The 14,831-nt window shown below is 42.3% G+C and overlaps 1 protein-coding gene across 3 annotated transcripts in view; it reads left to right on the top strand.

Moving 5' to 3' along the window:
* Nucleotides 1–14,831, top strand: part of METTL16 (methyltransferase 16, RNA N6-adenosine) — a 94,884-nt gene that overhangs the window by 47,154 nt on the left and 32,899 nt on the right. For all 3 annotated transcript variants that reach the window (XM_037987488.2, XM_037987489.2, XM_037987487.2), the window contains one exon: nt 13,246–13,315. In XM_037987488.2, coding sequence (XP_037843416.1) covers nt 13,246–13,315 — 70 coding nt within the window. The remainder of the gene's footprint in view (nt 1–13,245; nt 13,316–14,831) is intronic.

The following is a 14,831-nucleotide window of genomic DNA, read 5'->3' as shown; positions in this document are numbered from 1 at the left end:
ACCTCAGGATGGCGCTTATGACGCCTTGTCTCCCCTGGGAGGTTCATGTCTCACCTCTGTCATGCTCAGCAGCAGTTACAGTTTTGTTTTGTATCTTAAGGAATTTTGCAGCTGGAAAGACCTTGAGAGGTAAAGTTATCCAGCCTCTCGGTTTACAGACTTGAAACTTTGAACTCAGATACCCTCATTCTAGTCCAGTGGTCTTTCCGCCGCCCCCACAGTCTCTGCAGCTCTAAGCTACAGGTGCACTCTGAAGAGCCTTTCTGTCGTTGATGAAGATTTACAAGTGCTTGTCACCCTTACTTTGGCTTTCTGTGCCTGTGACTTGAACTTTACTTAATAGCTTTTTCTTCTCTGAAGTGACTCACCCAGGCCAGGCACAGTGGCTCACGCCTGTAATCCCAACACTTTGGGAGGCTATGTTGGTGGATCACTTGAGCCCAGGAGTTCAAGACCAGCCTGGGCCACGTGACGAGACCCCTTCTCTACAAATAATACAAAAATTAGCTGTGTATGGTGGCACACGCCTGTCTTCCCAGCTACTCGGGAGGCTGAGGTAGGAGGATTGCTTGAGCCCAGGAGGTCGAGACTGCAGTAAGCTGAGATTGCACCACTGTACCCCAGCTTGAGTTACAAAGTGAGACCCTATCTCAAAAAAGAAAAAAAAAAGGGACTCACCCATCTGACCTTCTAGATAAATTACCAGACTTTATCAAACTCCTCATGGTCTGAATTGTGCGTGTGCGTGTGTGTGTGTGTGTGTGTGTGTGTATGACAGTCTTGCTCTGTCACCCAGGCTACAGTGAGGTGGAGTGATCTTGTCTCACTGCAACCTCTGCCTCTAAAGTTCAAGTGATTCTCCCACGTCAGCCTCCCGACTTGCTGGGATTTCAAGTGTGTGCCCGCACACTCAGCTAATTTTTGTATTTTTAGTAGAGATGCAGTTTTACCATGTTGCCCAGTGTAGTCTCGAACTCTTGAGCTCAAATGATCCACCCGCCTTGGCCTCACAAAGTGCTGGGATTACAGGTGTGAGTCACCACACCTGGCCCTGAATTTTTTTTTTTTTTTAATTTCTTCTCCACACCATAATTTTGTATGTTTTGGATTCTCTCTTGTCATTGGTTACCAGTTCTATAACTGATGCCCTTTATGGCAATGATTTTAGGATTTTCTTAGGAAGCAGAGATCTGTATTCCACAAAGCACCAGCGTGTCCCCTGCCAGATGACAGATACTGCTTGGATTTGGATATAAACCACATATTTGGGGGTGGGTAATAAATTTAATAATCTGGGCCTAGGCTGGGCACAGTGGCCCATACCTGTAATCCCAGCACTTTGGGAGGCTGAGGCAGGAGGATCACTTGAGCTCAGGAGATTGAGACCAGCCTGGGCAACATAGCAAGACTCCATCTCTACAAAACATTAAAAAATTAGCTGGGTATGCTTGCACATGCCTGTGGTCCCGGCTACCCAGGAGGCCAAGGTGGAAGAATTGCTTGAGCCTGGGAGGTTGAGGCTGCCATGAGCTGTGTTTATTCCACTGCACTGCAGCCTGAGTGACAGAGCAAGAGCCCGTCTCAAAAAACAATAATAATTTGGGCCTTTTGAATGTGATTCTGTGGTTTGAAATTTTGATTTCTCATTGGTAAAATGGAATGATAGTAGCTATCTCATAGAGTAGTTATAGAATTAAATGAATACATATTTGACATAATAGTGGATATTAAATAGGGTGATTTTTAAACTCTTTTTTTTTTTTTTTTTTTTTAGACAGAGTCTTGGTCTGTCACCCAGACTGGAGTGCAGTGGCACGATCTTAGCTCACTGCAACTTCCGCCTCCTAGGTTTAAGCAATTCTCCTGCCTCAACCTCCCAAGTAGCTGGGATTAAAGGCACGCGCCACCACACCTGACTAATTTTTGTATTTTTAGTAGAGATGGGGTTTCAGCGTGTTGGCCAGGCTGGGCTCAAACTCCTGACCTCAGGTTATCCACCTGCCTTGGCCTCCCAAAGTGCTGAGATTACAGGTCTACTGTGCCTGGCCGATTTTTAACTCTTGACTATTCTAGGAGACTGCAACATGTAGTGTAAATGTTAGATAATGACATTATTTTTATAATTTTGTTATCTCTTAAACAATACAACCACACTTACAGGAAATTAGAAAATGGAGAAAGCTGCTTTGGCATAAAAAAAAAAAAAAAGCCGGGCACGGTGGCTCACTCCTGTAATCCCAGCACTTTGGAGGCCAAGGCGGTCAGATCATGAGGTTCGGAGATCGAGACCATCTTGGTTAACATGATGAAACCCCGTCTCCACTAAAAATACCAAAAATTAGCCAGGCGTGGTGGCAGGTACCTGTAGTCCCAGCTACTCGGGACGCTGAGGCAGGAGAATGGCATGAACCCAGGAGGCGGAGCTTGCAGTGAGCCAAGATTGTGCCACTGCACTCCAGCCTGGGCAACTGAGTGAGACTCCGTCTTGGAAAAAAAAAAAAAGAGATGCCGGGCATGGTGGCTCACGCCTGTAATCACAGCACTTTGGGAAGCTGAGGTGGGTGGATTGCCTGAGATCACGAGTTCGAGACCAACCCGACCAACACGGTGAAACCCTGTAATCCTGTCTCTACTAAAAATACAAAAATTAACTGGACATGGTGGCATGTGCCCGTAATCCCAGCTACATGGGAGGCTGAGGCAGGAGAATCACTTACGTGTGAGACAGAAGGTTGCAGTGAGCTGAGATTGCGCCACTGTACTCCAACCTAGGCAACAGAGCAAAACTGTGTCTTAAAAATAAATAAATACATAAAAAATAAATAGCTTGACAGTCCGGGTGTGGTAACTCATGCTTGTAATCCCAGCACTTGCAAGGCTGAGGCTGGAGGATGGCTTCAGGCCAGGAGTTCAAGACCAGCCTGGGCAACACAGCAAGACCCTGTCTCTACAAAAAATCAGCCTGGTGTGGTGGCATGTTCCTATAGTCCCAGCTACTCGTGAGGCTGAGGCCTGAGGATCACTTAAGTCCAGGGGGTCAAGGCTGCAGTGAGCTATGATCACACCACTGCATTCCAACCGGGGCAACAGAGCGAGACCTCAGTCAGTCAGTCAGTAGCTAGTGAGTTTAACAACAGTCCGTGATTAACTAATTCTTTATTATTGGACATTCAGAGTTTTTCTTGTTTTCACTGTTACAAAGAACATACCACTTCTTGTTTCTTACTGAACTGCCATCTGTTGAGGCTGTTATGAATGGCTACCTTTGACCTCTGCTTTCATCTTTGATTGGGACCCAAAGTAGGGTTGTCATTCAATAAAGGTGTTTTGGGTTATCATTACAGAGAATCGTGCCCCTCAACTTCCTACACAGATACCAGAGATAGAGAAGTATTGGGGGACAGATGGTGTACCAGCTTGTTCTCCAGGTAGTGCAGCATTTTTGCAATTAAAACATGAAGGAACATTTCCCAGTTATGAGCTCCACAGGGGGTAGATGCTGCTATTTTGATTTTTCCTTCATAAGAAGGTAGGAAAAAGAGGGATAAGCAGCCTGAAAGATAAGGAACTACTTTATTTTATTTTAATTAATTAATTATTTATTTTTGAGACAGGGTCTTGCTCTGTCACCCAGACTAGAGTACAGTGGCATGATCACGGCTCACTGCAGCCTCCACCTCCTGAGCTCAAGCAATCCTCCTGCCTCAGCCTCCTGAGTAGCTAGGACCACATGTGCCCAACACCATGCCTGGCCAATTTTTGTATTTTTTGTAGAGATGGGGTTTTGCCACGTTGCCCAGGCTGGCCTTGAACTCCTGGACTCAGGTGATTCCACCCGAGCTTGACTTCCTAGAGTTTTGGGGTCACAGGCATGAGCCGTTGCACCTGGCCTTACCTTATTTTCTTTAATGAATTAGCTTATATGCATTTCATCATTTAAACTCAGGAATCATGCTTAGTTTAATCCCGTTCAGGATTGGTATGGCAGCCTTGTTGATTGGTGTCTGCTCTCAGGTCTCGGGGAGAAAAGACTGGATCCAGCGGCTTGCACCACGATGAGCTGGCTGTGTCAGCTTACATGGCATTTCCAACTATGCAATGTAGTCACTGCTTGGTTCTGCTTTTGCTGATGAAAGAAGAGAATTCTTAAAATCAACAAGCATGTATTTTGAGTTCATCTAGCAGTCTAAAAATGAATAACAGGTTGGGCGTGGTGGCTCACGCCTGTGATCCCAGCACTTTGCAGGGCTGAGGTGGTTGGATCACTTGAGGTCAGGAGTTCAAGACCAGCCTGGCCATCATGTTGAAATCCCGTCTCTACTAAAAATATAAAAAGTAGCTGGGCGGGCCAGGCACGGTGGCTCATGCCTGTAATCCCAGCACTTTGGGAGGCCGAGGTGGGTGGATCATGAGGTCAGGAGTTCAAGACCAGCCTGGCCAACATAGTGAAACCCTGTCTCTATACAAATACAAAAAGTAGCCAGACATGGTGGTGCATGCCTATAGTCCCAGCTATTTGGGAGGCTTAGGCAGGAGAATCACTTGAACCTGGGAAGTGGAGGTTGCAGTGTGCCAACATAGCGCCACTGCACTCCAGCCTGGGCAACAGAGTGAGACTCCGTCTCAAAAAAAAAAAAAAAGTACCTGGGCATAGTGGCACGTGCCTGTAATCCCAGCTGCTTGGGAAGCTGAGGCAGGAGGATCGCTTGAAACTGGGAGGCAGAGGTTGCAGTGAACCGAGATTGCGCCACTGCACTTCAGCCTGAGCAACAGAGCAAGACTCCATCTCAAAAATAATAAGTAAATAGGATAACAAATTAAAAACCTTGGTTCTACTTGCTTGTTATAATGTAGTCTTTTGGCCGGGCATGGGGGCTCATGCCTGTAATCCCAGCACTTTGGGAGGCCAAGGTGAACAGATCACCAGGGGTCAGGAGTTCAAGACCAGCCTGACCAACATGGTGAAACCCCATCTCTACTAAAATACAAAAATTAGCTGGGCATGATGGCGGGTGCCTGTAATCCCAGCTACTCAGTTTGCTGAGATGTGGAGAATTGCTTGAACCCAGGAGACAGTGGCTGCAGTGAGCCCAGATAACGCCACGGCACTCCACCCTGGGCGGCTGAGTAAGACTCCATCTCAAAAAAAAAAAAAAAAAAAAAATTAATAATAATAATAATGTAATCTTATCCATGTCAAAAAGTGAATAATTAAAATCACTGATTAATAAGAGCATAGGATAAAAGTTCATTTTTAGTTATACAGATTCGAAGTTTATGATCGTTTAAATAGTAAATTTTGAGATCAGGTGGACATTAGGGCTGCTCTGTGGAATGTCTGGGGCATTCGTTCTAGTAATTCATTATAGGCAGCAAGGTGTTGGATTTTACTACTTAGAGAACTTTTTAGGTAAGGTTTGTAATTGCTTATACCCCAAACCTCTGCTTTCCTGTTTTTCTATATTATACTTCACTTTAGTTTTTAATGAGTTTCTAAATAACCGTTCCCCACTGAGGGGAGAAAAAGTTTTTTGGAGAAATGGTAAATTCCAGTTCTGAGTTAGGATAAGTACACGATGAGCCTGGAATATCTTCTAGTACCAGAAAGTAAGGACGTACTCAAAAAATGACATGTCAGAAGAACCTAGAGTGAGCTCAGGGCAAAGCTGGGACAACATGAGTTTCAAGATGAATGACTTATAACCCACTGAATAAGATAAATGAAATACATACAGGGGATAGTGTGAATGCCGACGAACAAATATAGAATAATAAACTTAGACTATTACATTACTAATTTCATACTTTTAAAATTAATTAGATTTTTCATTTATGTTATTTAATGTATGCGGTTGAAATACCAGATTGCCAGTCTTCAATAGTTTTTGACCTATAAAACGGTTTTTGACGTATAAAAATGTCAGTTGCATACAGTTTTAACCTAATTTGTGATTTTAGAGGCTCTTAAATTTTGCAACAATCATAGTCATAATTGATTCGTGGAACAATTGGCAAGGGGAAATTTGAAAAGGAACAGGATAATTTCCTAGTTTCAAAGAACCATCCCCCGCTTTTAGGTTACTTAAAATTACAAAGAGAAACGTAGGCGTTTACAGAGTAAACAGAGTTTGCTGTGTGCTCATCTCCTGATGTGATGCACCTGGAAGGACAAGTGGCACCTCCGTGCTCTTCTTGCCGAAAATGTGTAATCTGAATCTAACGACGTGGAAACTTCAGACACACCGAATTGAGGGATTTTGTAAAAACAGCTCCTCAAAAACATTAAGGTCATGAGAGTAAAAGAAGACTGAGGAACTATTCCAGATTGAAGGAGGCTAAAGAGACATGACAAGTACACGAAATTCACAATCCTAATGGGCCTTGCATCAGGGGAGAAAATTGGGATAAACAGGTGAAATTTAAGTGTGGACTGTATTTCAGATAATAGTATTGAATGAGTGTTAAGTTTTAGCAATTGGATAATTCTTCTGTGGTTACAAAAATGAATACACTTGTTTCCGCTGGGCGCAGTGGCTCACATCTGTAATCCCAGCACTTTGGGAGGCCGAGGAGGGCGGATCACCTGAGGGCAGGAGTTCAAGACCAGCCTGGCCAACATGGTGAAACCCCGTCTTTAGGAAAAATACAAAAATTAGCCTGTTGTGGTGGCGCACACCTGTAATCCCAGCTACTCTGGAGGCTGAGGCAGGAGAACCACTTGAGCCTTAGAGGCAGAGGTTGCGGTGAGCTGAGATTGCACTACCGCACTCCAGCCTGGGAGACAGAGTGAGCCTCTGTCTAAACAAAATGTCTAAAAAAAAAAAAATGAAAAACAATACGTGCTTTTAAAATGGACATGCCAAAATATTACAGTTAATGAGACATGGTGATGTCCATAGCTAATTCTCAAACAGCTTAGGAAAACACACACACACACAGAATGGGTAAATGAAGGAAGATGTAACTGGTGAATCTGGGTGAAGGGTATACTGGAGACATTTGCACAAATCTTGCCACTCTTCTGGAAGTTTGAAAGTATTTCAAAATAATTTTTCTTGAAACCTACCATCTCAGAGGAATTCCTAAATGTTGTAATAAGTAGAGTGCTACTTTCATCATTAAAATAGTTTAATGGATTCAAAGTCTCTTGGGTGACTAGATCTTCCTTTTCTTCATTTTTTTTCCCACTTGCATTTTGATTAGTTGTCACAAGATGCCTGTTGAGAGTAGCTAGGATCTAGTGGGTAGGCATATTTTAAATGTGCAGCTAAAATAGGATTTTTAACACATCCAGTGACTTCTGCTTTTTCCATAACAAATACAACTGTTGCTGTAAACAGTGTATATATGACATTCAATCTGAAGTGATTTGCTGTGTGGTATTCAGTTTAGTGCAAAGGTTAAAAGAAATATGAACTCCCTCCCAAGTGTCTGTTAATTGTCAATGGTACGTTTAACTATTACTAGCCTTTCTTGTCTTCTAAATATTTCTTTTCCTTCATCTCCTGAAGAACCTTACAGTATTATTATTTTTTTTTTTTGAGACAAGGGCTTGCTTTGTCATCCAGGCTGGGGTGCAGTGGCACAATCACTGCTCACTGCAGCCCTGACCTCCCAGGCTCAAGCAATCCTACCACTTCAGCCCCCCTAGTAGCTGGGGTCACAGGCATGCACCACCATGCCCAGCTATTTTTTGTAAGAGATGGGATCTTGCCATGTTTCCCAGGATGGTCTTGAACTCCTGGGCTCAAGTGATCCACCCGCCTCAGCCTCCCAAAGTGCTGGGATTACAGATGTGAGCCACCAAGCCCAGCTAGTATCTATCTTTGTTGTTCTAGGCCATTTCTTGGCTTCTGATAGCTCCAATCTATTTAATCTGTTCAGGAATGCCAGTTTTAAAGGAAAGTGTTAATTAACCTGTTTTATGCTGTTATTGTGTCAGCACTAATTGCTCCTTATTTTCTCTTACTTCATCTTGTTCCTAACATACCCAAAGCTTTAAATTCCTGGTTAATGATTCCTCCGTTTATACACTTGCTTTTCTGGTTTTTTTTTTTGTTTTTTGTTTTTTTTTTTGAAACAGAGTCTACCTCTGTCATCCATGCTGGAGGGCAGTGCCACGATCTCAGCTCACTGCAACCTCCACCTCCTGGGTTCAAGCGATTCTCCTGCTTCAGCCTCCTGCGTAACTGGGACTACAGATGTGCACCACCATGCCCAGCTAATTTTTTTTTGTATTTTTTAATAGAGACAGGGTTTCCCCATGTTGGCCAGGCTGGTCTCGAACTCCTGACCCCAAGTGATCCTCCCGCCTTGGCCTTCCAGAGTGCTGGGATTACAGGTGTGAGCCACTGTGCCTGATGATAGATTTCTTAAAGGGAACATACTATTTTTCTTCTAAACATTTTTAAACCACCAAATGAAATTTATTATCCTTTAAATAACTTTACTGGGGTTTGTTTAAAGTAGTTTAGCTATACCAATTATTTCTTTGTTTTCAAAGGGAAAAAGGATTGCCTAAACAAAAATAGGTGCAGTCACCTCATGTTGAATTCACAATCAAGACAAAATATTTGTTGATGCCCACTATTTCTAATGTAATATAATAGTATTTTTCATACTTTAAAAATAATTAATTTTTCATATATGTTATTTAATGTATGAGGTTGAAATACCAGGTTGCCAGTCTTCAACAGTTTTTGACCTATAAAATAGTTTTTGATGTATAAAAATGTCAGTTTTATACAGTTTTAACCTAATTTGTGATTTTAGAGACTCTTCAATTCTCTTAGAATTTTAGTCACTTGAAAATTCATCTTCGTAGTAGGCATTTTGTATATAAACATTTAAATATTGAATGTATATCCTTTAATCTGAAATTTCCCTTTTAATGCGATGAGGTGAATTTTGTGACACAGGTGATTATAATGCTCAGTGAGAAAGGCAGGAGACAGAATATGTATGGTTAGTTTGGCTAAATTGTTATAAAACAAGAAGGAAACGTGTAAAACATTACGATATTGTTAACTCTTATTTTATGTGCATTTGAAGGTGTAAGATAACCACATTTATATGTTTCAGTCAGTCGTTCTGAGGTAAACTTAAGTGATTCCCATTTATGTGTGCAGTTGCATGAGTTTAGACAAAAGTGGAACATTTCTATCACCCTAAAAAGTTTCCTGTTCCCCTCTGCAGTCAGTCCACGCTCTGCTCCCAGCTTCCTGTAGTCCTGATGTACTTTCTGTCCCAACAGTTTTGTGTGTTCTAGACTTTTCATACAAATGGAGGCATAGAAAATGCAGGTTTTGATTGTCTGGTTTCTTTCATGTAGCATAGCCATGCTTTTTTTTGTGTCAGTGGCCTGTCCCTTTTGTTGCTAAAAAGACTGAGGATACCATAGTTTGTTCATCCATTTGCCAGTTGATGGACATTTGGGTCATTTCCAGGATTTGACTAGTAGGAATAAAACTGAACATTTGCTTATAATTTTTTCTGCGTAATTAAATTTTCCTCCATCTTAAGTAAATACCTGAGAGGAGGACTCTTGGTCCTGTTGTAAGTATATGTTTAACTTTATAAGAAGCTGCTTTTCAAAGTGACTGTACAGTATTTTATATTCCTACCAGCAATATCTGAGAGTTTCCATTGACACCATTTGGTACTGTTGTCACCTTTTGAAAATATATCTGTTCTCATGGGTGGGTGTAGTGGTCTCTCATTATGATTGGAATCTGCATTTCTCTGGTGGCTGGTGATAGGAAGCATCTGCGTGCGCTTATTGGTCATTCCCGTATCTCCTTTTTATTGGTTTATTAATCTTACTGACTGGTCGTTCTTTTTTTTTTTTTTTTTTTTTTGAGACGGAGTCTCGCTCTGTCGCCCAGGCTGGAGTGCAGTGGCCGGATCTCAGCTCACTGCAAGCTCCGCCTCCCGGGTTTGCGCCATTCTCCTGCCTCAGCCTCCCGAGTAGCTGGGACTACAGGCGCCCGCCACCTCGCCCGGCTAATTTTTTTTGTATTTTTAGTAGAGACGGGGTTTCCCCGTGTTCGCCAGGATGCTGTCGATCTCCTGACCTGGTGATCCGCCCGTCTCGGCCTCCCACAGTGCTGGGATTCCAGGCTGAGCCGCCGCGCCCGGCCTGACTGGTTGTTCTTTATAGATTCTGAGTACAGCCCATTGTCAAATGTGTTTTGCAAGTATTTCCTCCCAGTCTATAGTTGGGTTTGCATTTTTATGAATCTCTTTTAAAGAGCACAATTTTGAACTTTTAAGGGCCTTTGTTTAAAATCAACTGACCTTATAAGTGAGTTATTTCTGGACTCTGTTCCATTCTGTTAATCTGTGTCTATCTTATGCCAGTACCATATGGTCTGAATTATCATAGCTTTATAGAAGTCTTGAAATCCGGCAGTGCACATCCTCTATCTTTGTTACTTTTTTTCAAAATTGTTTTCAGGCAGACATGGTGACTCACGCCTGTAATCCCAGCATGTTGGGAGGCTGAGGCAGGCAGGAGTTCGAGACCAGCCTGTGCAACATAGTGATACCCTGGCTTTATGGAAAAACATTTGTTTTAGCTAGTTGAAATCTTTTGCATCTCCATATAAATTTCAGCCTTAGTTTATCAATTTTCATGAAAATTTATGGTTGGGATTGTGTTGAATTTATAGGTTAAGTTGGAAAGAACTGATACCTTAACAATAATGAGTCTTCCATTCCAACCTGGTTTAACTGTTCATTTATTTAGGTCTTATCTTTCAGCAGCGCTTTGTAGTTTTCTTTACACACATTATACGAATTTTATTCCTAAGTATTTTATGTATTTTCATGCTACCATAAATGGCATTTTACAATTTTAATTTCTAAATTATGTATTGCTACTCTAAGAAAATACAGTTGATTTATTAGTATTTTACTTTTTTTTTTTTTTTTTTGAGACGGAGTCTCGCTCTGTCACCAGGCTGGCCTATAGTTTTCTTATCATTGTAAGAAATGATATGATTTGTCGATGTAATACTGGCCTTATGGGCCTGGTGTGGTGGCTCACGCCTGTAATCCCAACACTTTGGGAGGCCGAGGTGGGTGGATCACGAGGTCAGGAGATCGAGACCATCCTGGCTAACACGGTGAAACCCCCGTCTCTACTAAAAATACAAAAAATTAGCCAGGCATGTTGACAGGTGCCTGTAATCCCAGCTACTTGGGAGGCTGAGGCAGGAGAATGGCATGAACCCAGGAGGTGGAGCTTGCAGTGAGCCGAGATCGTGCCACTGCACTCCAGCCTGGGCGACAGAGTGAGAGTCTGTCTCAAAATAAATAAATAAAAATAAATAAATAAATACTGGCCTTATGAGTTGGGAAGTGTTCCCTCTTGTTAAATTTTTTGGAAGAGTTTGCATAGAATTAATATTTTTTATTCCTTAAATGTTTAGTAGAATTCACTAGTGAAAGTGACTTGGGTCTGGAAAGTTTTTAATACAAATTCAATTTCTTTAATTGATAGAGAACTATTCAAGTTATCTATTTCTTTGTCAGGCACAGTGGCTCATGCTTGTAATTCCAGCACTTAGGGAGGCTGAGGTGGGTGGATCAGCTGAGGTCAGGAGTTTGAGACCAGCCTGGCCAACATGGTGAAATGCTGTCTGTACTAAAAATACAAAAGAAAATTAGGAGGGTGTGGTGGCGCACGCTTTTAATCCCAACTACTGAGGAGGCTGAGGCAGGAAAATCACTTGAGCCCGGGAGGCGGAGGTGGCAGTGAGTGGAGATCGCGCCACTGTACTCCAGCCTGGGCGACAGAGTGACAGTCTCAAAAACAAAAAAATTAGCTGGGCCTGGTGGCACACACATATAATCCCAGCTACTTGCGAGGCTGAGGCAGGAAAATCGCTTGAGCCTGGGAGGCGGAGGTGGCAGAGAGTCCAGATCGTGCCACTGCAACTCCAGCCTGGGCAACAGAGCAAGACTCTATCTCAAAAAAAAACCCAAAAAACAAAAAAAAACTATTCAAGTTATCTGTTTCTTCTTGAGTAATCTTGGGTAGTTTGTGTTTTTGAAGGAATTTGTTTCATAAAAGTTGTGAAATTTATTGGCAAAAAGTTGTTCTATACTCTCTTCACATCCTTTAATACCTGTAGGATCTGTGGGATGTCCGCTCTTTCAGTTCTGATACTGAGAGTTCACGTCTTCTTTTTTTCTTGACTTCAAGAAAATTTGTTTTCAAAGAACCAGCTCTTGATTTCATTATTCTTCTCCATTGTTTGTTTTCTCCTTCCTCAGTTTCTGCTCTAATCTTTATTTTTTTTTTCCTTTCTTCTTCTTACTTGGGTTTCATTTGCTCTTGTTAATTTGCTTTACAAATCATTAACTCTGTCAGCATCTGTGACCTTCGATCTGTGTCTCATCAACTCAGCAAGACGTTGGACTGTGTTTGAATTTCTTTTCCCTGTACTGCAGTCTGGGAATTTCCTTCAAGCAGGAAGCTCTAGCAAATGCAGGCTCACCTTGTTTGTTTCTGGGACTGTAGGTCTGCACTGCCAATTGTCCAATGTCTGAAAAACAGCTCTTTTATATCTTTTGTCCAGTTTCCTGGTTGTTTATGGTGGAAGGGCAATTCCTGTAGTAACTCATCTTTCATGGGTTGAAGCAGAGGTCCTTTACAAACTTTTTAGAGTAATCAGAAGAAATAAATTCTGTCTCTTTACCTTTTAATCAGTTCAGTCCAACTTTCCCACATTCCTTCTTCTGGATTTGTTTTTACTCGAGAACAAATCGATTTCATGATCTGTTGAAACTCATTATCTATCCTTAAATTACTTGCAGATGAGGACATCTCACAATATAGGTTCATGCTGGATCTTATAAGTTCTCTTAGTATGATGTTTTTGTTGTTCTTTATTTTCTAATTTCTGTCCTAGAGCTAAACGGCCTTCGTTGTAAGCATGACAGATGAGACTGCTTTACTCAAATATTTAATATACAGCCCCGAAGCACTGGAGAGGCTAAGTGCGTTTATATATATATATATATATATATATATATTTTATTAAGTTGCCTTGGCCTTGTTTTCCATCATTAGATTTGGTCTTTGTCTAAATACATTATATGCAATTCTTGTTATTTTTCGCCTGTGACCTTACTCAGTGTTTGTTTGTTACTATTCTCAGCTTATTCACTTGAATAAGCTTAGTTTAAAATTTTAACCACATAAACAGTATTTACTTGTCTGATTTTTTTTTCCCCTAGATGGTATAGCTGTATGCTGGGAAAGAAATGCAGCCTGGCGCCTCTGAAGGAAGAGCTTCGTATACAAGGGGTGAGGCTTCCTCATTACTGTTCTCACGTAGCTACTTTTCTTTGTATCCATGGGGCACAAGTACAGGTTTGCTACATTGATATATTGCATTGTGGTGAAGTCAGGGCCGTCAGTGTAACTATCACTGGAACAATTAAGCAACTTCCCATCACCCGGTCTCCCACTCCCCAACCACAAGTCTTCATTCGTCCATCATTCCATACTTTGCTTCCATGTGTACACATTATTTAACTGGTACTTAGAAGTAAGAACATGTGGTGTTTGTCTTTCTATGTCTCAGTTGTTTCACGTAAGATAATGGCCTCCAGCTGGCTGGGCACTGTGGCTCACGCCTGTAATCCCAGCACTTTGGGAGGCCAAGGCAGGTAGATCTCGAGGTTAGGAGATTAAGACCATCCTGGCTAACATGGTGAAACCCTGTCTCTACTAAAAATACAAAAAAAGTAGCCGGGTGTGGCGGTGGGCGCCTGTAGTCCTAGCTACTTGGGAGGCTGAGGCAGGAGAATGGCATGAACCCGGGAGGCGGAGCTTGCAGTGAGCCGAGATTGCACCACTGCACTCCAGCCTGGGCAACAGACTGGACACAGGCTGTCTCCAGACAGACTCCGTCTCAAAAAAAAAAAAAAAAGATAATGGCCTCCAGTTCTATCCATGTTGCTGAAGACACAATTTCATTCTTCTTTATGGCTGAATAGTATTCCATTGTATGTTTTATCCAATCCTTCGTTGATGGATACTTAAGTTAATTCAAGTCCAGATATCTTTTCTTTCTTTTCTTTTCTTTTTTTTTTTTTTGACCAGGTCTAGCTCTGTTCCCAGGCTGGAGTACAGTGGTGGGATCATGACTCACTGTAACCTTGACCTCCTGGGCTCAACCCATCCTCCTGCCTCAGCCTCCTGAGTAGCGGGGACTCTAGGCACATGGCACCATCCCTAGCTATTTTTTTTTTTTTTTTTTTTTTAGTAGTGATGGGGTCTTGCCGTGCTCCCCAGGCTGGTCTCAAACTCCTGGGCTCAAGCAGTCCTCTCACCTCAGCCTCCCAAAGTGCTGAGATTACAGGTGTGCACCGTTGTACCCCACCTAATGAGTTCTTTTCCTTTGGAACCAAGTCTTCTAGTATTTTGTATACTTTCAGGTATTACATTCAAGTCTTTAGTCCATCTTGAGGTTATTTTTCATATATCTACTTTTTTCTTTTTTTTTAGAAATGGGGTCGGGCTAGGTGCAGTGGCTCACGCCTGTAATCCCAGCACTTTGGGAGGCTGATGCAGGCGGATCACAAGGTCAAGAGATCGAGACCATCCTGGGCAACATAGTGAAACCCCATCTCTACTAAAAATACAAAAATTAGCCGGGCATGGTGGCGGGCAGCTGTTGTCCCAGCTACTTAGGAGGCTGAGACAGGAGAATCACTTGAACCTGGGAGGCAGAGGTTGCAGTGAGCTGAGATTGTGCCACTGCACTGCAGCCTGGTGACACAGCTAGACTCCATCTCAAAAAAAAAAAAAGAAAAAG

The sequence above is a fragment of the Chlorocebus sabaeus genome, chromosome 16, assembly GCF_047675955.1.
Source record: "Chlorocebus sabaeus isolate Y175 chromosome 16, mChlSab1.0.hap1, whole genome shotgun sequence".
NCBI lineage: Eukaryota > Metazoa > Chordata > Mammalia > Primates > Cercopithecidae > Chlorocebus > Chlorocebus sabaeus.
Note: the sequence above shows the minus strand (reverse complement) of the source record. Positions and strands in the feature narration are given on the sequence as shown.